Below are 25032 nucleotides of genomic sequence, written 5' to 3' on the forward strand. Positions count from 1 at the left end.
GGAAGGCTTCGATGTCATGGGCGGAAAAATCACGCCGGCGAAATCAAAATCCGAAATGACGGAAAAGAGCACCAAAACTTTAGAGGGAGAAAATCTCGACCGAGGCCGAAAAGAGGCCTACCCCGACGACGAAAGAAAACTTACTGGGGCAAAAAGCTGGAAGTACGGGGAGGATTGACACGAAACCCGGTGGAGGGTTTCCGGAGCACTTCCCGACTTAAGCAAAAGCTTTTCCGAAGAAAAAACACGCTCAAAACAATTTGGACGCGCGAGGTCGACTTTCCGGGGCTCGACACGGCGAAAATACGACCGTACCGAGTGCGGACAAAAGAAGACTGGCCGGCTCGAGCCGGTTTCGGGCGGGAAGACGGCCGCGCATGCGCGGTGCGCGCGGGCGCGCGAGGACTAGCAAAGGACTTTGCTAGTGAAGTTTCCGATTGGAGGGGCTGCCGTGGACGTCACCCATCAGTGAGAACAAGCAGCCTGCTTGTCCTCGGAGAAAAAATTAATCTTGATTGTTGAACTAATTACAACAAGCCAAGCATCTGAGGTCTTTTCCTCCATCTATAAAGTGAAGTAAAATCAGGTAAGTTTGCTACTATGTACATTTAGATAATTCTCTTCAGCAAGATATTTGCCACACAGTGCTTTCTCAATAGGGGTAATATTGGCTCTGTGGAGACTACCAATGCTCTGCAACAGCAGCATGTTAGCCCTGGCCCATGGGGTCAGAGACAAAGGGGTCACCATACTGACCTCAAGATTTAATCCCAGGTTCTTGACCTCATCTTCTCCAATAAGTTCCAAATCTACAACTGTAACGTGTAGCAAGTTTCAAATAGAGCTCCCAAATACTTTATCCTCTGCAACGGAGCTAACTTTCTCTTTGCTGAGTTAATGATCCAACTCAGTTCCTACAGGAAATGAACCATTTAAACCATCTCTTCTTTGCTCTCCTTGTGCAATTTCACTGTAATCAACCAATCATCCAAGTTGTTCTGAGTAGCTGGCTGATGATCTGCTGGAGATATGATAGAAATATTGGGAGCAGTGCAATCTTATTTGGACTCCAGCCAAGACTATGGGCTCTGTTAGTGGCCATGCATCACATCCTGTGGCTGAAACTCTGGTCACTGGATGATGCCTTGAAAGGTTATCTTAGCAAACTTCCCCTTAAAGGGAACCCACCGTATGGTCAGGATCTGACAAGTTATTCAAGAGTTTAGGTAATTTTAATGTGCCCAAACACCTGAAAGACTGCGCTAGAGCACTGTTCCACCAAAATTAGGTCTTCTCTTGTGTCAGCCTGCTTACTATTTGAAGGGCTGTAACTTGACTGAACCCCACATGACTCCTTGCTTCAGGTCATGCTGACTGCAGGAGCTATGCCAGAGACAGCTGCTGCATAATGCAGGTCAATAGATTCTCTGAGCAGCCATGCTCCCACAGACTGAGCTGCTTGTCTGATACATGACTCCACCAGCCTAGAGCACGCTTCGAGGCAGATGACCTCACGCACTTCCCCACCAGATAAGGACACCCCTAGCTGCTGCTACTACCATTGCAAAAACATTTTGGTTTTTTTTAATGGCATTGAACTTTGTCCCTGGGACAGGCGCTCAAGGGTCTCCTCCCAAAGGAAACCCTTAAGGTGGTAGGGAGGGCCCTGGCCCAGCCAGGTTTAGCATCCCTAAGCTAGCAACCCAACCAGTCCCAACCCTTGTCCTTTACCTTCTTTTTAATTTTTTTTTTTAATTTAACACCCAGTAGGGGAGAAAGCCAATTGCTCCAGAACTAACTGCCTAGCCCTGGCCTACCTGATAAGCTAGTCTGCACAGATGTCTCACCTACCATCTGCTGCAGACTGAAATATACTGACTAGGGAGAGACTGCACAGGATACATACAGGGTGATGTCACTGGCTTTCAGTCTCCATCTGCTGGTAGAAGGTAAACCCGTGAGTCTGGACAGGTCTGAAGAAAAATATATGTAGCACGTGCATAAAGCGCTATGCTAAATTACACCCTCAGTAACTACTTGTTTAATCCTTTGGAACATAACGTAGGGGTCTCTTCCTGCTGTCTCACCTTTGATGGTTAGGCCTGAACCATCTTTTTCTGATTTAAAGTGGATTCTGCAGCTTGAGGCCTGAATACATCAGAAACTATCTTTCTACAAAGAAAAACTACCATTTAGCACAGCTGTGCTGGCTTCATCAAGGACATGTGTACATGCATTAGCCTTCCCAGTTATCTCCTGGGAAGGTGCATAGGAGCTTGTCTTACAGAGATAGAGTCTCCAGAAGCATATGTGAACCATGGAGGGGAGTTTGCTACCATCAAGCTTGTGACAGATAAAGAGATTCTTGCTGCAATCACAAGGCCTCTCATTGTCATAACTGTGAATTCTGCTGAACAGAAGTACACAGTTTGTGATTGGTCCATATGTGTTACCTGGACTGAGAGGGATGCCAAGGTTGGACAAGAAAGAAAGAAGATCAGAAGAAAAGAAGATTTGATGGTGAATGGATCTCTCTCAGAGGAGACAGACTAATTTGCCCCAAACACCTGTGAACTGAACTCTATGCTGAGCACTGCACGAAAAAGTTCAGAAGCAGCTCTGAAGCTTTCTATAAGTAACCAGCTGCAGAGAGCAGGGACTTTGAACTATTCCTGATCTATCAGAGCTCGCAGGTAATCAGCTAGAGCCTAGAAGAGAAGCCGATTCAACACCCCCCCCCCCCCTTGGACTCTGAACCTACGGGACCTCAAGGGTGAAATTCAGGGTTTTTCTTCTTATAGTTCAGGGTGTAGTTAGTCTTGGTTTTGCCTGTGAAGGACTGGTTTGCCCCAGGATCTGTGGTCACTAGCCTAATTTTGTTGCTAAGTTGGTGATCTCTTCTCAGGATATTATAGTTGTATAGTTACATACATATTTTCATATATCTATTGGTGTAATATATACTTTGGTAGTGTACATAGTTTTGTAACTTGCTTTGCATTTTGCCATATTGTTATTTTTATATCTATAATAGATATTTCCACTTTGGCATTATTCCTTTCATTGGTTCACAGCCTGACAAGAATCTAAGGGACAACTAGGTACTCTCATATCCTTAGTAAACAAGTCCAGAATAATTGCTATTATGATTATCTGATATAAATGTATCTGAATGTAACTCATCTTGAGCTACTACTGAAAAGGTGTGAGCAAAATCCAAATAAATAAATAATAAATAAAAGTACCTGCAATAAATATCTTTGAAGTACATAATCTATTAAACTGTTAGAAACCTTTGAGTTAATGATTCTCGTCTTACTCAAACATACTGAATAATCTTTAAAACATTCACCCTTACCAGTGCCTCCAAAGGCATCCAAGCATGCAGTGGGGTTTCTTTCTTTTATATAGGTAGCCAATGTACAGAAAATCAGCTGCCTGGAAGACAACAAAAACAACATGAACAATTGTTTTATCAGAGAATAAATGAACACTTTTCTACACGGTCCTAAGGGACTACATCCAAGGACATTAAGGTAACATAGTCTCTGCTGTCCATTTAATTTTTGAGCGTTCAGTCAAGATGGTAAATGTGTCAGCATGGATACTAGTTTAAGTGGTGTGACTAAACTGGGACCATCATTTTATATAGGCTACTTGACGACCTTCAGACAGTCATAATCCTTACTCACTATTTACCTGAGTAGGGTATATGATACTACTAATCCAGCTTTATTACTTCAATAGTATTCACAGTCTCTCCTGAAGGGTTGAGCTCCCACAGAAAGATAATGTGAATAATCTCAGCTGTGGCATATAAAAGAATACATATATTCAGCACAGTTATGAGAGCAGCGCTGAATATACATGTAGTAAGCTGACCACTACTGGCTATAAGTACACTGATCACATTCAGCTGCTAAATACATAGCCCTCTATTTAGTTAACTATGACATGCTGCTGTTTCCTCAGTTAAGGGTAAAAGCCTGGTGATTATTGCCCTTTGAGACTGTGGAAGGATACTGCTGGAATGTTTTTATTTTCTCAATCCTATCTTTTATTTAGAAGGAAGGTCAAAACATTTTTTTGTTTAATTCCCAGAGGATTGTTCTGGTTTTCTTGGTATCGGCGCCCCGCTTAGAACTGAAAGGTGGTAGCAGGATACAAGTTGTGAGAAGTAAGAGGCTGTCCTATCCTGGGCAGGCCACTAGATGGTGCTGTTCCCCTAAAAAATGTCCAGGGAAAATGTCTGGGTGAGCCACTACAGGGAGCCCAGTAGGGGCCGGGACAGGTGGAGGTTGCTAGGACCGGGGAGAGTCCTGGGGGTGGCAACAGGTGTAGCAGGTTATGGGTTGGGTACTGTTTGGCTAATTAACCCCTTTATACCCACCTGAGTTGTGAAAGGGAAGAGAAGAGAGCTGGCAGTAGAAGAAGAGAGATCCCCTGGAAGATACTGGCTAACCCTATGGACTTGTGGTGGACGGTGTGTCCAAAGGAGACAAGCAGGCTGAAAATCCTGGGGTAAGAAGTCCCTAAAGCATTAGTGTTGGACTGTGTGTCCTCAGTACTTATAAGAACTGTGTGTTCAAAGAAAGGACTGTGTGTCCAAAGAAGGGGGGGGGGGGGGGGACTGTGTGTCCCAGTACTGAGAGAAGCAGGCTGCAAAGCCTGGGGTTAAAAGTCCCCAACGTATTGAAGTTAGTACTGAGCCCATGTATCTGTGTGGGGAGGCTCAGTGTGAAGACCTATGAAAGTATAAAGTATTAAGCTAGAAGAAGTGTGCCCAGGGGCTGGAATAAAGAGTTGCCTGAGAAATATGCTGTTAGTGAGACCTGTCTAATTTGCTTAGTGAGAACCAGGTCACCCTGAGCGAGAAGGGGTAGCACACTAATCTGCATATTGAGAACCAGGTCACCCTGAGTGAGAAGGGGGATATCACAAAGTCAAGGTGTTAATATTAGCATATGACAGTTTGAGGGGAGGGTTGGGAAGGGATGATTGTACATTGTTATACAGCAGTGCAGGCCTAGGACCCTGATGCAGTTGGTGCATAAGTACATAAGTATTGCCACACTGGGACAGACCAAAGGTCCATCAAGCCCAGTATCCTATTTCCAACAGTGGCCACAAATACCTGGCAAGATCCTGAAAAAGTTCAATACATTTTATGCTTTTTCCAGAAAAAAGCAGTGAATTTTTCTCAAGTCAATTTATGATCTTTATCTCTTCGGCCACCCCTTTCTTAAACAAAATCGCCACGCCCCCTTTCTTCCCCTGGGCGTCTTCGGCGACACACTCACCCACCAAGTTTTTAGTTTGGCGTGCTCAGTGGTGTTCAGATGTGTCTCCTGCAACATAGCCACTTCCACTTTATGTCTATTCATGTGTTGTAAAATTTTTGATCTTTTAATTGGCGAAGATATCCCTCCCCACATTCCAAGTGATTAACTTTACCATGGCATCCCTACATTTGTCAGCTTCATTTTTTCCGTTTTTTGAAATTGCCATGGCAAGGGACGTCCAAGCCTCCGTCCCCCGCCCCACCTCCTGTCCAGCCCAGCTCCCCCTTCTCTCCCTGTCAGCCCCACTCTCGATTTCCTTGTAGTTCTCAATAGCCGTCGATACCGATCCTCCCTTACCCTCCCCCCTTGTCGCTACCCCTCCCTCCCCCTTGAACCCCACCTGCCCCATCCTTCCCCCAGCAACATATTCCCAGAATGGGAACAATCACATCAAACGCCCCCCCAACAGCCCCGATTACTGAACACTTCAACCCCCCCTGCATACATATACCTTAAACACTTACCACCACCCCTCCATTCCTCTGTCCCGATTCCTTCAGTCATATTTATATACTCACACCCTTATCACACATCCTTCAGGCTACAGCATCTTAGACCCTTTGCTGCCCACTTAAAAAGTTTTGCGTGCAAGTCCCTTACAGCCCTCGAGATGCACGGTGTTCCACTTAGTCAGTGTTTTTTAATAGTTTTATATACCATCATCCTATGTTGTGCTCTCCTTAACCTGGACAGCATTGCAAGTTCACTCTTGTTCACTTTCCACCTCCGCTGTCTTTTGAGAATCCACCAAGCAGTTTCTCTGGTTCTCAGGTCTTCCGTGGTCCTTCTCCTTCAGCCTCTTCTACGCGTGCCATAAATTTACGGGCCTCCTCCACCGCTGTATATGATGTAGTTGAACCGCCGTGTGTTACTCTGAGAGTTGCTGGGTACACCAAGGCAAACTTAATCTTAAGGGCAAACAGTTTTGAGCACATTGGGGAAAAGGCTCTGCGTTGAGCCGCCACTCCTGCAGAGTAATCTTGAAAACACAATACTTTCTTACTGTCATAAGTAAGTGTCTTTCCCACTCTAATTGCTTGCATTATATCCTGCTTGTGAGCAAAGTGGAGAATCCTCAAAATAATCACTCTTGGTCTTTGTAGTGCTTGTGTCCTCGGCCCTATCCTGTGTGCTCTTTCAATGCATAGGGGGCCATTGCTCTCTGGGAGCTGCAACTCCTCAGCTAGCCATTTTTCCAAAAATGCCTGTAGATTCCTGTCTGGCAGAGATTCCGGCATGCCTACTAGTCTCAGGTTGTTTCTTCTGGACCTATTTTCCAGGTCCTCCAGTTTGGCCTCCAGCTCCGCCATTTACTTTTTTTGTGTGCTCTGATCATTTTCCACTGCAGCTACCCTGTCTTCCACGTCTGACGTTCGGGTCTGTAAAGCTGCCCATTCTTTTGACCAGTCCTCCAATCGGGTATGCAAGCGCTCTAATTTAGAATCCAGCGGGGTCAGGCGTCTCTCCAACATCTCCTCCATTATGGTAGATATCTCCGCGGTGACCTCCGTGGGATGAAACCGTGGGTGTCGCCAGGCTCGGAGGCGCCGCTATTTTGTCCTCCACCACCTTGTTTCTTGTTTTATCTTTATTCGCCGCTCTCGCCACCATGATCTCTCCACCGAGGCACTCACCAGCTACACCGACTGTTCAGCGTTCGTTCCCCGCTAAATTCTGGGGTAGGTTTTGCTTTTAAAGCTTTGCAAAAGTACGGGAGTTGTTTAGGGGCTCGGAGAGACTCTCACTAGCATCTTCCTCCGAGCATAGCGTCACGTGATCTCTCTCCTCAAGTCAATTTAATAATGGTCTATGGACTTTTCCTTTAGGAAGCCGTCCAGACCTTTCTTAAAACCCCACTAAGCTAACCACCTTTACCACATTCTCTGGCAACAAATTCCAGAGTTTAATTACGCGTTGGGAGAAGAAACATTTTCTCCGATTCGTATTAAATTTACTACTTTGTAAATTCATTGCATGCCCCCCTAGTCCTAGTATTTTTGGAAAGCGTAAACAAATGATTCAAGTCTACCCGTTCCACATCACTCATTATTTTATAGACCTCTATCAATTCTCCCCTCAGCCGTCTTCTCTCCAAGCAGAAGAGCCCTAGACGCTTTAGCCTTTCCTCATAAGGAAGTCGTCCCATCCCCTTTATCATTTTTGTCGCCCTTCTCTGTACCTTTTCTAATTCTGCAATATCTTTTTTGAGATGCGGTGACCAGAATTGAACACAATATTCGAGGTGTGGTTGCACCATGGACCGATACAAAAATATTATAACGTCTTCACTTTTGTTTTCCATTCCTTTCCTAATAATACCTAATGTTTTATTTGCTTTCTTAGCTGCTGCAGCATACTGAGCAGAGGGTTTCAACATATCATCAACGACGCCACTGAGACACCTTTCTTGGTCGGTGACTCCTAACGTGGAACCTTGCATTACGTAGCTATAGTTCAGGTTCCTCCTTCCCACATGCATCACTTTGCACTTTTTCACATTAAACGTCATCTGCCATTTAGATGCCCAGTCTCCCAGTCTTTTAAGGTCCTCTTGTAATTTTTCACAATCCTCGCGTGATTTAACAACTCTGAATAACTTTATGTTGTCAGCAAATTTAATTACCTCACTAGTTACTCCCATCTCTAGATCACTTATAAATATGTTAAAAAGCAGCGGTCCCAGCATCAACCCCTGGGGGAATCCCACTATCTGCCCTTCTCCATTGAGAATACTAACCATTTAACCCTACTCTCTGTTTTCTATCGTTTAACCAGTTTTTAATCCACAATAGGACACTACCTCCTATCCCATGACTCTCCAATTTCTTCTGGAGTCTTTAATGAGGTACTTTGTCAAACAAAATTCAGATATCCAATATCTGGTGGATTTGTCTGATTTCTTAAATGTTGTTGTTAAATGTCAAACGCCTTTTGAAAATCCAGATACACAGTATCTGGTGAATTTGTCTGATTTCTTAAATGTTGTTTAGGGTGGATGGGGCAGGCTATAATGGAGAGGGAAGGGGGAAATCAAATCAAAAACTTGACAGAATCATTGATGTTTGTTGGAAGATTATCGTTTTTGGCTTACTTGTTTTTATTATGACAGTATATGGTGTGCTGTGTTGGCCAGTTTTGCACATAAAAAGATTACAGATCATCCAGAACACCATGGTTACATTGTTTCATACCCATAAATTTAATACTGTGCGTGCTAAAAGCCACTGGTATGCTTTACCATTAGATTAAAATTGAAAATCATTGTACTTGTCCACAGAGCTCTCCATTCTGGTTTATCCGAATATTTGTCTGATGCCTTAGTTCTTTATGTTCTCTCCAGACCCTCTGGTCACAACACAAGAACCTTCCCTCTATGCCCTCCCCCCCAACCACTAGCATGTGCATGTCTTGAGAGTACACATCGCTTGGCTTTCTTTTTCTAGCCACATTCCTTTGGAACTCTATTCCTTTCTGAACAAGTCTTTGTTTACCATATTTAACACTGGGTTAAAGACTTCTTTTTTTTTTTTTTTTTAAACACAAGCTTTCAATGGGATAGCTGGATGCTGAGATATGGGTATATAGCTGGGGTTAGTCACTGATCTGTTTCTTTTCTTCCTCAGCTCCATTCCTCTGTTCTCTTCTACTTCTCTACTGCTTTCCCCTTAGCTCCCACTGTTTTCTTTCTTATTTTTCATCTTTCTGCTTAAATGTCCCTGTTTTCTGTCCCTCCTCAAGGAAACTCTATTTTCACTATTATATTAGAAAATATTGTAATAAACAAACCTACTCAACCACTTCACCCCAAAGGGCACTTCACTCATAATACTACCATAAAGGTCTGTGGAGAGGAGAAAAGAATCACTTTACTGAGGGACAGGAAATCATCTAATCATGTCAGTGAAAGAGAAAAATACAAGAATAAACTGAAAATTATAGGAAAGACCTTGTACCCAGGTGCATCCTTCATCTGCAGCTCGAAGACTTAGTACTATGATAGAATGGACCTGCCTCCAGGTACTACCCTTACTTTCCACCTACTGAGTTACTTAGTATATATTTTGCTGAATATTTTTACACTTCACTCTTGAGGACTGCAAGTGAATCTTTAATCCATGCTTCCCTACAGAAGGTACGGTACATGCCCCACTTTTGGGAGGGATTAAAACAGGGTTTTGATGTCTATTATCCAAAACTTAACTACACTAATGAAGGTATGAATTAAGTTCCTAACCATATGAAGAAGCAGCTATTTTCTCCAAGGAGAACAATAGTTTGCAAAAGAATGAGGAGGAAGGTACTCACCTAGGAACCATCAAAGTGAATATGTGAGATAAATGCCAAGGACAGCTCTAAGTCCAAGAACTCTGAACAACTCATATTTTGTCTTATATACTGTTTTGCCTGACTTAAAGGGCTGTAAATACTAATTTTGGAGGAAGAGGGAGAATCACCTAATAAAGGTGTTAAAAACACTACTTTTCCTTTTGTATTCTGCCTCTTCTAATTTACCTCAGTTTAGGACTTGAGCTCTGTCTCCCCTTGTCCACAAGCACCCTTTACCTTGATTTTGGTACATTGCTCTGCTGTTTTCCTTATTTTCTCCTTATCTAAAGCGTCAGAAACCCCTAAACATTTCTTGTGTGCAGCACATTCAGGGCTACCTTCGTCCCCTAGTAAGAGGCTGGCTACACTTGTGCAATATCAGGGCAACAGATTTATTTTTGTTAATCCAGCTATGTGTATTATGATTATTCCTATACCTAGAGAGACTAATTATTGGTTATTTTTATCTTTTTCAACTGATGTTTATCTCACCACTCAGAACCTCGTAATTTATATATATATATATATATATATATATATATAATCGCCTTTTTGAAGGAATTCACTCAAGGCGGTGTACAGTAAGAATAGATTAAACATGAGTAATAGGCAATTACAGCAGTAAAAATATTCAACAATACAAAATATGGCATGGTATACTACTTGCAATGACAATACGATACCTAATAGAACATTGTAATTGGTAGTGAAGGGTAACATATAGATGAGTAAGAAAATAGGAAGAATTTGAAAGTAAGGTGACTGATTTGAAGAAAGTTGCACATGAGGTCAGAGAGATGGTTAAATATTATCTCAGTTAGGCTAGGATAAACATGTCCCGCTGCAGTATGTGCAGCCCGAGTCAATCCTTGTGTGAGTGAGACTAACAAGTTAGTTACTTCTTTCATTAAAGGCTTGGTTGACGAGCCAAGCTTTCACCTGCTTCCTGAAGTAGAGACAGTCTTGTGTTAAGCGGAGCCTTTCAGGCAATGCATTCCAGAGTGTGGCAGCTACTCCGGAGAAGGCTCGCTTGTGGGTATCACATCGTGTAATGTCTTTTGGAGAGGGTGTAGTTAGTGAAAGTCCTTGGGAGGACCTTAGTGTGTGTGTATGTGTGTGTGTGTGTGTATATATATATATATATATATATATATACATATATATATATACATACATACATACACACGCACGCACGCATCATTGTTCCTTTTTGCAAAATACGCTTGGTGCCGGCCAAATCTCTCGTCGGGTTTACAATAGGATCGCCGGGTTTATATGAAATGGCTGGCTTCGGTTTTCAGCCATAATGGAAACCAGGCCCGGCCAACTCAAACCTGGCAAAATGGAAGCCTTTTGGTCGTGGGAGGAGCCAGCATTTGTAGTGCACTGGCCCCCCTGACATGCCAGGACATCAACTGGGCACCCTAGGGGGCACCTACAAAAATTTAAAATAAAAACAAAAATAGCATCCAGGTGCATAGCACCCTTACCTTGTGTGCTGAGCCCCTCAAATACCCCCAAAACCCACTCGCCACAACTCTACACCATTACCATAGCCCTAAGGGGTGAAGGGGGGCACCTACAGTGGGTACAGTGGATTTTCAGGGGTTTTGGAGGGCTCTACATTAACCACCACAAGTGTAACAGGTGGGGGGGGGGGGGGATGGGCCTGGGTCCACCTGCCTGAAGTGCACTGCACCGACTAAAAACTGCTCCAGGAACCTGCATACTGCTGTCAAGGAGTTGGGTATGACATTTCAGGCTGGCATACAAGTTGGCAAAAAAAAGTTCTAGTTTTTTCTTTTTGGGTGGGAGGGGGTTGGTGACTACTGGGGGAGTAAGGGGAGGTCATCCCCGCTTCCCTCCGGTGGTCATCTGGTCAGTTGGGGCACTTTTTCCAAACTTGGTCCTAAAAATAAATGGACGAAGTCCAGCTGGCGAAATGCTCGTTCGAGCCGGCCTCTTTTTTTCCATTATAAGGCGAAGCCGGCCATCTTGTTCCCATGCCCCCATCCCGCCTTCGCTACCTTCCCAACACGCCCCCTTGAAGGTTGGCCGGCGCCGCGACGAAACAGCAGTTGAAGCCGGCCAAAATCGGCTTTTGATAATACCGATTTGGCCGGGATCAGGAGATCGCCAGCCATCTCCCGATTTATGTGGGAAGATCGCCGGCGATCCCTTTCGAAAATAAGCCTGATAGAAACATAGTAGATGACGGCAGAAAAAGACCTGCTGCACGGTCCATCCAGTCTGCCCAACAAGATAAACTCATATGTGCTACTTTTTGTGTGTACCTTACCTTGATTTGTATCTGCCATTTTCAGGGCACAGACCATAGAAGTCTGCCCAGCACTAGCCCCGCCTCCCAACCACCAGCCCTGCCTCCCACCACCGGCTCTGCCACCCAATCTCAGCTAAGCTTCTGAGGATCCATTCCATCTGAACAGGATTCCTTTATGTTTATCCCACGCATGTTTGAATTCCGTTACAGTTTTCACCTCCACCACCTCCCGCAGGAGGGCATTCCAAGTATCCACCACTCTCTCCGTGAAAAAATACTTCCTGACATTTTTCTTGAGTCTGCCCCCCTTCAATCTCATTTCATGTCTAGTTCTACCGCCTTCCCATCTACGAAAAAGGTTTGTTTGCGGATTAATACCTTTCAAATATTTGAATGTCTGTATCATATCACTCCTGTTTCTCCTTTCCTCCAGGGTATACATGTTCAGGTCAGCAAGTCTCTCCTCATACGTCTTGTAAAGCAAACCCCATACTATTCTCGTAGCTTTTCTTTGCACCGCTTCAATTCTTTTTACATCGTTAGCAAGATACGGCCTCCAAAACTGAACACAATACTCCAGGTGGGGCCTCACCAACCAGAGCAATTCAGTAACAAGGTGCTTGGTAGGAGTTTATTTTATAAAACAAAGTAGGTGCTTATTTATCTTTGCAGAATACTAGCTTAACCGGTTATATATGTACATAGCATTTAGATGCAACACTTACAACAGCCACAGTTGCTTAATTCTAGAGACATCATGAGCCTAATGTATAAGTTACATGTAAGTGGGAGCTCTACCCCTGTGAATGGCCTCCTTGCAAATATTTTCTATGTAAGATATGTGTATATTTACAGAATAGCACTTAGGTGAAATACTGGAATGTACGTGCATATGTGCACATATGTGCTAGTATTCTACACTAATAGTAACACATGTATAAATGTTAATGTCTAGGTTACAGAATTGTCCCCAAAATGACTATTATGTATGAGAATAAATAAAAAACAGCAAAACTCTAAATCCAAAGTCTATGCTGTGACTTTTTGATATTTGTGATTTGTCTTGAAGCGTCTTTGTAATCTATACTTGAGTTCAATTATTACAAGCCAGTGGTTCTCAAACCTCTCCTAGGAGGGTGCATTAGCCGGTCTGGTGTTCAATATACTCATAATGAATGTGAATAAGATAAGGCAAAGTTACTTGTAGCAGGATAAATATTCTTTACAAGAAGGTGACACCATCTGATGGAACCCATGTGGAAATCCTTATTATCTTATTACAACTTTCCAGAGAATTGTACCATGTATGTGTACACCTTCCTGTCGCTGCTGTCATGCAGGAACTAACCAGTCTCGATTTTTCCAGGAAGAAGTTCCATAGCTCTTCTCAATTTGTGTCTTGAGATTTTGTGTCTAACTTTCTTGGGCAGAATTTGCCCGTCTATCATGTGAACATCCTCTTATTGCTCTGCGGGGCTGAGGTTCCTGGTTTTTTAAGCTTTTTTTTTTTTTTTTTTTGCACAGCCCACTGGGCCCTTTTAGGTCTTGGTAAATGTTTTCACAGTTGCGTCATTTGATTTCACTGTGGCTATTTGGGCATGTCCCAGAAAAAAGGTCTTAGTAGCTTTCACAAGTGTTCTAGATGTGACAGGGATCATATTCATCACAGATACTCATAATTGGTACCTGCAATACCTGGGACCCAAACATAATTCCTCCATTGTAAACTCTGTTTGCAGATGTCAAGGAGAGGAATCAGAGGTCATAAAAAGCAGTGCAAAAGGTTTTTTGGTGAAGAAAAGTCCAGTCCATCAATATCAGAATGTAAGCACCAATTTCTATGATTCCAGGAGCGGCATCAGATACTGAAGATACACCGACATTCAGAGGATCTCAACCTCCCTTGATATCAGCGTCAATATGTTATCCTGCTTGTGCTTGGAGAAATTTGATACTCTGTCCATTGCATACACATTTATCTCATGCATATTCATTATGGATATCTTGAAAACCTAAGGACAAGTTTGAGAACTTCTGCTGACATTTATTATGTAGTAAACACTTTGTACCTACAGGATGTATCAGTGTGAACTGAGGGTAAGAAACACCAATCTGAGACATAATAAAGGTTCCTGCCTAGAAAACACACCTTTGTGAATGATGATCTCAAATTAATCAATCACATTTGCAAAGATTTAAAGTCATAATATGTATATTTAGAAGCCCCAAATGAATTATCAAAAGTTCCAAAAAGAGGGCCCCTATCAACTGCTGTTCTCTTACCTACTTATTTTCATCTTTGGATTAAAGTAAGTATCTGATTTCTGGGGTGTCGAGTAATTAGGAAGAACCCATACATTTGTGTCTGCTTCCATCTGCGCTGTAAAAAAGAAGGTCAGAAATGACTGAAGGATAATGCAACTGCAGGCAACCAAGGCACTGATCAAGCAAACATGGCTGTTTGAAGCTTGTTGCTCCATTTCAGCTCCAAACGTTCCTTGAAAAAAAACAAAAACAAATAAAAAATAGAAGCAGCTCCATTGTGTTTCCAGCAAGAACCAGTAACAAGATGGATTTCTGCTGTCAACCCCATTCAAGTCAACTACAGACAACAAAGTTGTAGTACAAACCATGGACCTTAGGAAAGGGGACCACAGCCACCATGGTGAAGAGTTACACTGTTGAGACAGAAATTCTGGTGGAGGCAGCCCTGAGGGAATTCCTCTTTCACACAGTGCAGTAGCAATGCTGGACTATTAAGAAGACAAATATTCTAATAACTGCTGAGCAACTAAAATAAAGGACTTATTTTAGCTTCTTGTTTAGAATACATTTTCAGAAAAACCTAATCAACTAGGTTTTCAGCTTAATATTCTCCTATATCTAGCCAAATTTTGACCAGCAAGATTCACTGTGGCTGGGTTCTCAAAAAAAAAAAAAAAACTAATAAAAAAAATCAACTCTCCCTTCCCCCAAAGGAAAGGTACCCTACGTCATGCCTGGATAAGCTTATAGGCTGGACTTACTCTTGCATAACTTTTATCATTGCTATGACAACCATTGTGCCATACTGCCATTGTGCCATAGTGGGTTTCTAAGGTGACAGTAAGGAAAGCAAAGCAGGCCCAGTGTGGGGAAAGGCAGCTGGGGGTCATCAAATTTGACAACAGGTGTGAAAGGGGGGGGGGGGCATTATTTTGACACTAGGCATGAGAAGTTGACTATTAATTTGACATGGGTGCAGAAGGGAGGGCATATCCTTTATAAACTGGTATAGAAATGGAAAGAAGGGAGTCAGCAGTCTGTAGATAAATTTTGTTTGGATAGGCATATGGGAAGGTTTTGCTGGCTAGATTTAGGTCTCCTTTTGCAGTACTCAGATCTGCCCAGTCAAGACAGGGTGTTACAAATGAAACACATTCTCCCAACCAGTTGTGCTTATCTCGACTATCACTTTGATGTGAGTACAAATTGGGCTTGCACCAAGACAGATGGTGAATTATAACATCTTGGGTCTGAATGATCTTCAGGTGGAATTTTATAGAAGTGATGGATCATCACATTTTGCCCACATTAATAGTAATATCTTTGTGAATGCTGCAAGAATGGGGGTCCTTTCCCTCTCTACCAAATGAAGCATTAATAACATTAACATCTAAGAAGGATAAAGATGCATTTTTGGTGGATTCCTGTCAGCTTATCACTTTGATTAACTTGGATACAAAACTTTACACTAGGGAAAACGGGTGAATAGTCAGCAAGTTGGTTTTGTTCTTAGTAGAAATGCTGTGGTGAATATCCACAGTGTGATAGCCATGGTTCAAGAAGATTAGCATTTAAAATGTAAAGGAGCACCGATTTACTTTGATATTCAGAAAGCTTTTGATACTGTTTTATGGCAGTATTTGCAGTGGATATTATGGGTGTTAGGTTTTTATGGTCAGATTTTAATATTAATTCAGTCTCCCTTAATGATCCTAAGACATGAGTTCTAACTAAGGAGTGCAGTCTGATATATTTCCTCTGGTGCATGGGACACAGCAAGATTGTCCCTTCACAATTATCTTTTGTCCTGAAGGATCTGAAGGTGAAGGATCTGCGGATGGGTATATATGGGGTTAGAGCCCAACCGAACCCATGATCTCCAGATTTTGTCTATACTGAATCCATGACCGAAACTGGCTGCTTGGTTCAATTAGAAACCAAATCCGCCTCCCTTCCTCCTCCCCTGAGCCTACCCCCGGAGCCTAGCAGTTCTCGCAAACCAAATGAGAGGAAGCCCATAGGAACTGAATGGGCTTCCTCTCATTTGCTGCACCAAGAATTGGTAGTGCGGCTTTGTAAAAGAGGCCCAGAGTTTGCAAAGTACAGCATCATTGTACATCACACTTTTATTTAAGAAAAGGTGGTATATATCAAACAAAATACACCATAAACCATCATGGTCGGGTGCTAGACACAGCAAGCACCAAATGATCTTGTCCACTGGGAGTTTCCTGGGACATGTCCGAGAAAACCGCAGAAGCAAAATCAACGACAATCTTGAATAAATAAATAAAAACAAATCCTGACTGGGATACCCAGGCCTAAAGGGGCCTGTACAGGTCGTGGAAAAACAAAAATGCCAAAATGCCAAAATAAATTTTAAAAATAAAAAATCCCACATCTACAGTGGGAAAGGAAGGTCCCATGCATCACTTAAAGACAAGAAAGAAAAAAAAAAGACAACAGTGGGAAGACCAAAAAACAACAAAACCGGGCAGGATGTTATAGTGTGAAGTATTGTAATCAGACATGAGGAGCTGTAAGAAACAAGGTCCCTCCTGTTTTTTTTTTGGAGGGGGGGAAGGTTTTTATTTGCATATATAGGACTTCTGTATATGTTTTCGTTTACAGATATTGTTGCATGGTTCATTTTTTAATTAAAAACATCTATATAAATAATTCTCACCTCCAACGTTCTGAAGCTCACTCTGTGGCAGGGAAACACTGAAGCCCTGTACTGAAGCCCTGTACTGTTGGTAGGCTAGGATGTGAGCACCACTCACTCTCACTCATGGACCAGCCCTCAGCCACGCCCCATCCAGACATAATTCACAACCCCAACGTTCTAATGAAGCCTCAGAAATTTCCAACGTTCTAAAGTTGTAGTTGTGTAGATCCCAGTTGGTCTGCCCCGCCCTCACGTCACAACATGATGACATCGAGGGCGGAGCACTGACACTGAACAAATCGGGTCGTCGTCAGAAGCATCGTGCAATGGAGCAATCATGAGCAACTGCATGGAAACAAGGGAGGAGACTCAGCAGTCAGCAGCACAATGAGTCAATTTCTGTGCAGCACAGAAACTAGGAACGTCGCTGGAAGGAGAAAACTATTTTGATGCCTATGCTCCTGCTCCCGTATGTGCAGCCACCCTAACAAATGACCACCCAGACAAAACTAACCACTGACTCCACGTCTACACCCCCTCGCCCCCCCCCCACCCACCCAAAATCTAAACGCAGCCTTCCACAGAAGCAGGAATCCTAACAAATACACATGGAGTTACAATTAGCAAACACAGCTCTCCAGAACCCAGGCATATTAGCGACTTGGCAGGCAGGTTCCCAACTGTTTAAAGGAGCTTCACTCCCCTCCCCCCCCCCCAAAAAAAAAACCACAGCCTTCCACACAAGCAGAAAACCAGACAAATACAAATGGAGTTAAAATTAACAAACACAGGTAAATATGGAAAAATACAGAAAATAATACAATTCAAAACATTAATGGCAGAAACTAATCACCTTGCTAGCGCCCGTTTCATTTGTTACGGAAACGGGCCTTTTTTTACTAGTTTGTTTATAAAATCATACATAGATTACATATGCATCTGACCTGGGTAGACAAAGTTTAGAGAGGAAGGTCAGCAAAGTGTGTCAAATGTAACACTGTGGATGGAACTTACATCCATTGTTTCTGAGCATGTGCACAAATAAAGAAATTTTGGGAAGAGTTATGAACACATTTGGAGCATTTATTAAATGAACTTATCTATAACGCTGGAAGTGTTTCTTGGACCTTATTAAGGATCTTGACCTGCATTCTGCTGAATATTAGTTATTTTCTTGTAAAGCTTGTCTTACAGCTAAGAAATTTATCATGATTTGGTGGATTAAACCAGATCTACCAGGAGTTATAAAGGGGAGAAACCAAATGTATGACTAGTTGAGGATGAAGAGATTGTGTGTCAAGCTCGTGAAAAAGTGTGATAATTTGGGAACCCTTTACCTAATGGTTAGTGCAGTGGGCTGAGAACCGAGCTTCTCATTTTCCCCCCCAAACCCACCTCCCCGCTCCCCCCGTTTTCTATTTCTGTCGATGGCTCTCTCATTCTCCCTGTCTCCTCAGCTCGAAACCTTGGGGTCATCTTTGACTCTTCTCTCTCCTTCTCTGCTCATATCCAGCAGATTGCCAAGACCTGTCGTTTCTTTCTTTACAACATCCGTAAAATCCGCCCCTTTCTTTCCGAGCACTCTACCAAAACCCTCATCCACACCCTTGTCACCTCTCGTTTAGACTACTGCAATCTGCTTCTTGCTGGCCTCCCACTTAGTCACCTCTCCCCTCTCCAGTCGGTTCAAAACTCTGCTGCCCGTCTCGTCTTCCGCCAGGGTCGCTTGACTCATACTACCCCTCTCCTCAAGACCCTTCACTGGCTCCCTATCTGTTTTCGCATCCTGTTCAAACTTCTTCTACTAACCTATAAATGTACTCACTCTGCTGCTCCCCAGTATCTCTCCACACTCGTCCTTCCCTACACCGTTTCCCGTGCACTCCGCTCCATGGATAAATCCTTCTTATCTGTTCCCTTCTCCACTACTGCCAACTCCAGACTTCGCGCCTTCTGTCTCACTGCACCCTACGCCTGGAATAAACTTCCTGAGCCCCTACGTCTTGCCCCATCCTTGGCCCCCATCCTTGGCCACCTTTAAATCTAGACTGAAAGCCCACCTCTTTAACATTGCTTTTGACTCGTAACCACTTGTAACCACTCGCCTCCACCTACCCTCCTCTCTTCCTTCCCGTCCACATTAATTGATTTGATTTGCTTACTTTATTTATTTTTTGTCTATTAGATTGTAAGCTCTTTGAGCAGGGACTGTCTTTCTTCTATGTTTGTGCAGCGCTGCGTACGCCTTGTTGCGCTATAGAAATGCTAAATAGTAGTAGTAAATAGTAGTAGTAGGATTCAACTGAACTGGGTTAAATTCCTATGGCGGCTCCTTGCAACACTGGGTGAGTTACTTAACCCTCCACTGCCCCAAGTACAAAATCATATTGTAAGCCCACTAGAGACAGAGACAGTAACTGCGTATAATAAATGTAAACCGCTTTGACTGTACCAGAGGAAGGTGGTATATTCAACCCATTACCCTTTATGGGCTCCCTGACAATACAACTGTGAAACATGCTTTTGAACTCCCTAATGAATTGGAGCAAGCTGGATCTGTATTTAAAGGGGTTTAGATTAAGGTAAGACTGCCAACTGGATCCAGATTCACAGGACATGGTTGATCCAGTCCTGTCTGCCCCAGTGCTGGGACTTGTAGTCTTGCTTTTCTTAGGGAATCACCAAATGTGGAAAGGTGAATACTCTAACACACCATACGTCTCACTTTTGTTTTAATGTATTTGTGACAAAACAGTGAGTCTTAAGCCTTTAAAACTGTATTATTTCATGAAGTGTATTCTCTAGGTTGGCCATGTTTATGTTTAAAACTGTTACTGAGAAATGACTGTTACCTCTTTAGTTAACACAGATTAAGAGGTAACCTGCAATGATGTGGCCAGCTATTTTTGAAACTTGTTGTTCTGGGCTATGATTGGCCCAGGAGCTCAAAACTCATCTAGGAAATACTGGATTTTTCTCCAGTCTCAGCTTGGAAGTAAAGAGAGAAAGATCTCTATGCTGAGGCCCTGTGAACAGATATATTTGATAACTTGTGAGCAGCTATAAGTCCTGAGCTTCCCAGGTACTATTTAATGTTATAATTGATCCATATTCAGTTACCTGCTATGTGATGTTTTGTTCCATATGTTTTTATGATTCACTGTTCAATAATTTTTCATGACAATAAACACTTTTAGTTTATTGCCTATGCTTGTCTGGACTGACTAAGAATCCTGGTGGTTTGTGTGTTGGGTCTGTGAGTGCTTTCTGGGAACTGTGGGACTACTGGGAGCAGGGGCATAGCTACGGGTGGGCCTGGGTGGGCCCAGGCCCACCCAATCTTGGCTCAGGCCCGCCCACCTGCCAAGTCTGAGATGATCCTCCGCTCCCGCCGCCGCTGTGTCTCTGTGAGCAGCCTCGGCAAAAGAAGAAAATGAAGTTCGGGGCCGCAGCAGCCTTCAGGCATGCGCTGTCGGCTCTGCCATTCTCTGCCCCCGCTGACATCAATTTCCTGTTCCGAGGGCTGAGGACCGGCAGACCAAAAGTGCATGCTTGAAGGCTGCTGCGGGCGGGGGGGAGAAGCACAAAAAGGGCCCGGGCTGGCCAGCTAAGCAGTACTAGTACCACACGTGGAGGAAGAGGCAGAGCACATAGGTGAGCAAGATGGGGATTGGAGATGTCGCTGTTTTTAGGCTGGGGAATTTTAACGCTATCTGGCAACCCATTCACAAAACGTACTTTGTCGCAACGGATAGCTGCTTGTATTTTTTTTCTCTCCCATGAAAAATGCAAATCCCTCATGACACGGCTCTTCATCTTCGGACTTTGGCTAGTACAAAAGCGCATCTTCCCAGAGCTTCCCCATAGATATTTGTAAGTGGGTATCCTTGCATACTTTTAGTGATCCGATATTGCCTCATTGTGTACCAACTCCCAAATCATCGTCAGTTTCGGACTTGATGTTGCGCTCTCCTCTGCTTTGACTCCATTTTTTGATAGGAAAGAGCAAACACTCACATAATGACATCACTCTACCTTTTCTTACCATCCTTCTTAGCCTTCCCGATCTCCTTGATGTTTGTTATCCCATCTTAGCTTGCATTTATATCAAACCCTACAACTATTCGTTTACTACATTTAGTATGTTTCTTTTCATGACTGTAATTGTATTTACTATGTAAGCCGTATTGAACCTGCAACATGTGGGAAAGCGCGGGGTACAAATGTAATAATAATAATAATAATAATAAAAGGTCCATGGAAACAAAAAATGCTGGGGTGGAGGAGCATAGAAAAAATATATTGTTTGGAAGGGAAGGAGGAAGAAAGTGTGTCAAGGTGTATGTTGCATGGTGGGGGGGGGGGGGGGGGGGAGAGAGATCAAAGATGTTGGATGGGTACAGAAAAGGGGAGACATTAGATGAAAGGAGGAAGAGAGAGGAGATGGATGAAAGGAGGGAGACACTGGACAGAAGGTGGAGAGCGAGGGAAGATGTTGGTGGAAGGGAGAGAGAGAAAGGGACATGCTGGATGGAGGTGAGGGAGAAGCTGGATGGAACGAAAGTTGGGATGCTGGATAGAAGAGGGGTACAGAGAAAAAGATGAATGGAAAGATGGTGGGAGAAAGAGGGACATGGAAAAGGGCAGGGGAGAGACGAGCTGTTGGGGAGAAGGAAGGGGAGCAACGGGGAGACCCTGGTTGGTCAGATGGAGAGAGAAACAGGAGAAATGCTGGATGAAAGGAGGGAGAGAGAGGAAAAATGCTAGAAGTAGGGCACACTACTCATGCCTATATATATATTAGTGCCCACCCATATTACCTCTGGGCCCAGCCAAAATGTCAGGTCTGGCTACGCCACTGACTGGGAGTGTGGCCCCCAGTAACCTAGAAATCACTGGTAATAATTTGAGAGCAGGAGACTCGCCCAGAGGTGGTTGGGACCCAGTCAGTGGGAGGAGGGTGCTGGTGTACAGCACAAGCGGCAGGTGCAGGCAGACATGAGCTGTGCTGGGAATACAAGTGGCTATGGGAGTACCCCAGGCAGTTAGCTAGGTGTTTTGTGACAATACTATTTATTGCATAATTAGGGAATGCAATGGGGAAATCGGAACTACAAGTCCCTGCATGCAGTGGGTTAAACCCATGAGTGGATCAACCCTGTCTTGTGAATCTGGATCCAGCTGGCAGCCTTAGATTAAAGGAAAACATATTTGGAGAGTGGGGAGGATATTATTTTTAAGGGCTATGGGATATTTGGAAAATTGTTGTTGGTTTTCAGATTATGAAGTTTTGTGATATTATGGCTGTGTATTTAATAATTTAAATAAAGATGATTTTTCATAAAAACTTTCTCCCAACTCCAACCACAAGTCCACCCAGAATTTCACCAGCTAATTTAGTTGGCCAGTGAAACTTAGGCATCTTCTTAACTACTCACTGGGGGGACAGGAAGAGGAAATTTTCAAAGAATTTTATTCTTACTTCCCTGGCCAGATCCCTTTGAATGGAGAAATTACATCTTACCTGATAATTTTCTTTCCTTTAGTCCCTTCATACAGTTCAGATGTGAGGATATATGTACTTTTACCAGCATATGGGGACCGAGAATGATTGGCTTCAAATGTCACCCTATAAGTATCCTGTGCAGCACACAGCTAATATTTTCTTACCAATGCAAGATCATTTAACAATACCTAATAACCTATATAAAACCCCTTTACAATCTGGAATCAACTCACAACAGACTCCAATTTACAGTGTGTTGTAGACTTAGGTAGACTATACCTTGCAGCTCTGCGCACACCAAAAGATAAAGGCTTCCAGTCCTAACAACCTTTCCACCCTGGATCTGGATGGACTAAATGAAAAAAAAAAAATTAGCAGATAAGATCTAACTTATCCTTTTATAGCACCCCTCCATAACAGCCCAATGTGAGGGACTCCTTTTGGGCAGGACCCAGACAAATCTGCAGTAAGCATCCTTGCCCCCAAAGTCTGTTTCCTGGTGGGCCTGTACATCTAAGTGACAGTACCACACAAAGGGATGCAATGAAGACTACGCAGTCGCCTTACAAATTTCCTGAGGAGGAATACAACAATGCTCTGCTTAAGAGGTGGCCGGTCCCCTAATGAAATATGTTATCAAAACCGAGAGAACTGAATGGCTTCATATAATATACGCTGATGCAATGGCCTCCTTAGTACAAGAGCCACAGATGTCTTTGAGGTTGTTTCCCCTTTCTTAGGGCCTCTAAACAGCACAAAAAGCAATCCGACCAACAGAATTCTTCAGCCTTAAGATAATAATGTGTCGCTCTCCTCACATCCGGCCAATGCAAGTGTCTTTAGTCTTCAACTCTTCCTGATTCTCCCAACACTGTGAGCAAGATGCTCTGACTAACATGGAATGAAGACAACACCTTCGGGAGAAAGGAGGGAAACTGCTAAATCACCACTTTCTCCTTTAAAATCACCAAGTTTCCAACATGGCACGGCATGCAACTCTGAAATTCTCCTAGCAGAACAAATTTGAGAACTAACAACAATTTTCCAAATATTTCATACCCTTAGAAACATCTTCTTCAAAGTAGCTACCTCAAGAGGTTCAAAGGGTGTGCGCTCCAACACCAATAGCAGTAGGTTTAAAACCTACAGATGCACCACCAGATATCTCAGGGGTCTCAAAAACGTTACTCCTCTCAGAAACTGCACCACATCTGGGTGGGAAGCCAGTGCTCTGCCTTGGACTAAACCTATGTAGCATTCCAGGGCCAAAATATACAACTCTAGGAAGGCTTTTTTTTTTTCAATCCATCTTAAGACTATCTGTTGTACTAGACACCACCCTTTGAAAATTCATCATACCCTAATGTACTCCAAGGAAGTGGATGTCTTTCTGGAATGCACCAGGGTGGTTAAAATTTGACTGGCGTAACCTCCCTTCCATAGCCTTGCCCTTTTAAGAGCCAAGCCATAAAAGACAGAATTAGCCCCTTCATTCTGGGCAACAGTAATGGATCTCCAGCTGGTACTAGATCCATGTACTAAGGCTTTCTCGGCCAGTTTGGGGTCACCAGAACTGTCAGCCCTACTCAGTTCCCTATGATTCTGGATGCTTCTGTCCAACAAGGGTCACAGTGGGAAGACGCACAATACACTGATGTGGATCATATGTCTGCACCAACAAGTCTGCTCCCTCTGACCATAGCTCCTTTCTGTGACTGAAGAACTTGGGAACCAATAACTATGAGATCAATGGCTGGATATCACCAATGCTGCAAAATGCATGTGAAGGCCTCCTCCATCAGGCTCCATTCTCCTGGATCCATCAGGCTTCTGCTTAGGCAATCTGCCTGGACATTCTCCAATCCAGCAGGTGCCTTTCTGCCCAATCCATGAGCACTCATTTCCTCCATGTGCTGGCTCTTTGTGCTCCCGACAATTCACATATGCTACCACTGTTGCATTGTCCAAAAATATCCGTGCTGTCTTGGTCTGGATCAGGAAAGTCTACAGAGCTAACCATGTGAATCTTGCCTCCAGATGGTTGATCAGCCAAGCAGCTTCCTCCGCCCACCAGTGACACCGGGCCATCTAACCCACAAAAGCAACTCAGGAATTTAAATCAAATTTGATCACTGATGGGAAACGTTTTACTCTCGATCAATCTAGTAAAAGTTTGGGCATTAACCTAGATAGTATTCTGACTTTGGAACTTCAGTTAAATTCTATTGTCAAGAATTCTTTTTACATTATGAGAAAGTTAAGGGCCATTCGTACATTTTTTTTCAGTTGATCAGTTCAGACTTTAGTTCAGTCACTAATTCTTAGTAGACTGGACTACTGCAATATTATTTATCTGGGATTACCAAAATACTTACTGAAAAAATTACAAACAATTCACAATGTAGCAGTTCGTTTGATCTACTCTCTCAGAAAATCAGACAGAATTACAATCTATTATGGCAAATTACATTGGCTCCTGGTAGAAGCCCAGATATACTTTAAATTAGGATGTATACTATGGAAAATTGCTCAAGGACTAGTTTCACAATATCTAATTTCTCTTGTACATTATGCATTAGGAAGAAAACTATATAATACCCATCATTTTCTTCTTTTTGATTTTCTGAATCCTAAGGGCATCTCT

At 43.2% G+C, this 25032-nt stretch overlaps 1 protein-coding gene across 1 annotated transcript in view; it reads right to left on the minus strand.

Annotated features, from left to right (window-relative positions):
* Nucleotides 1-25032, minus strand: part of TRMT1L (tRNA methyltransferase 1 like) — a 283269-nt gene that overhangs the window by 112504 nt on the left and 145733 nt on the right. Inside the window, 2 exon segments of the mRNA XM_030206540.1 lie at nucleotides 3359-3438; nucleotides 14233-14329. Coding sequence (XP_030062400.1) covers nucleotides 3359-3438; nucleotides 14233-14329 — 177 coding nt within the window.

This window comes from Microcaecilia unicolor, chromosome 6, assembly GCF_901765095.1.
Source record: "Microcaecilia unicolor chromosome 6, aMicUni1.1, whole genome shotgun sequence".
Classification (NCBI taxonomy): domain Eukaryota; kingdom Metazoa; phylum Chordata; class Amphibia; order Gymnophiona; family Siphonopidae; genus Microcaecilia; species Microcaecilia unicolor.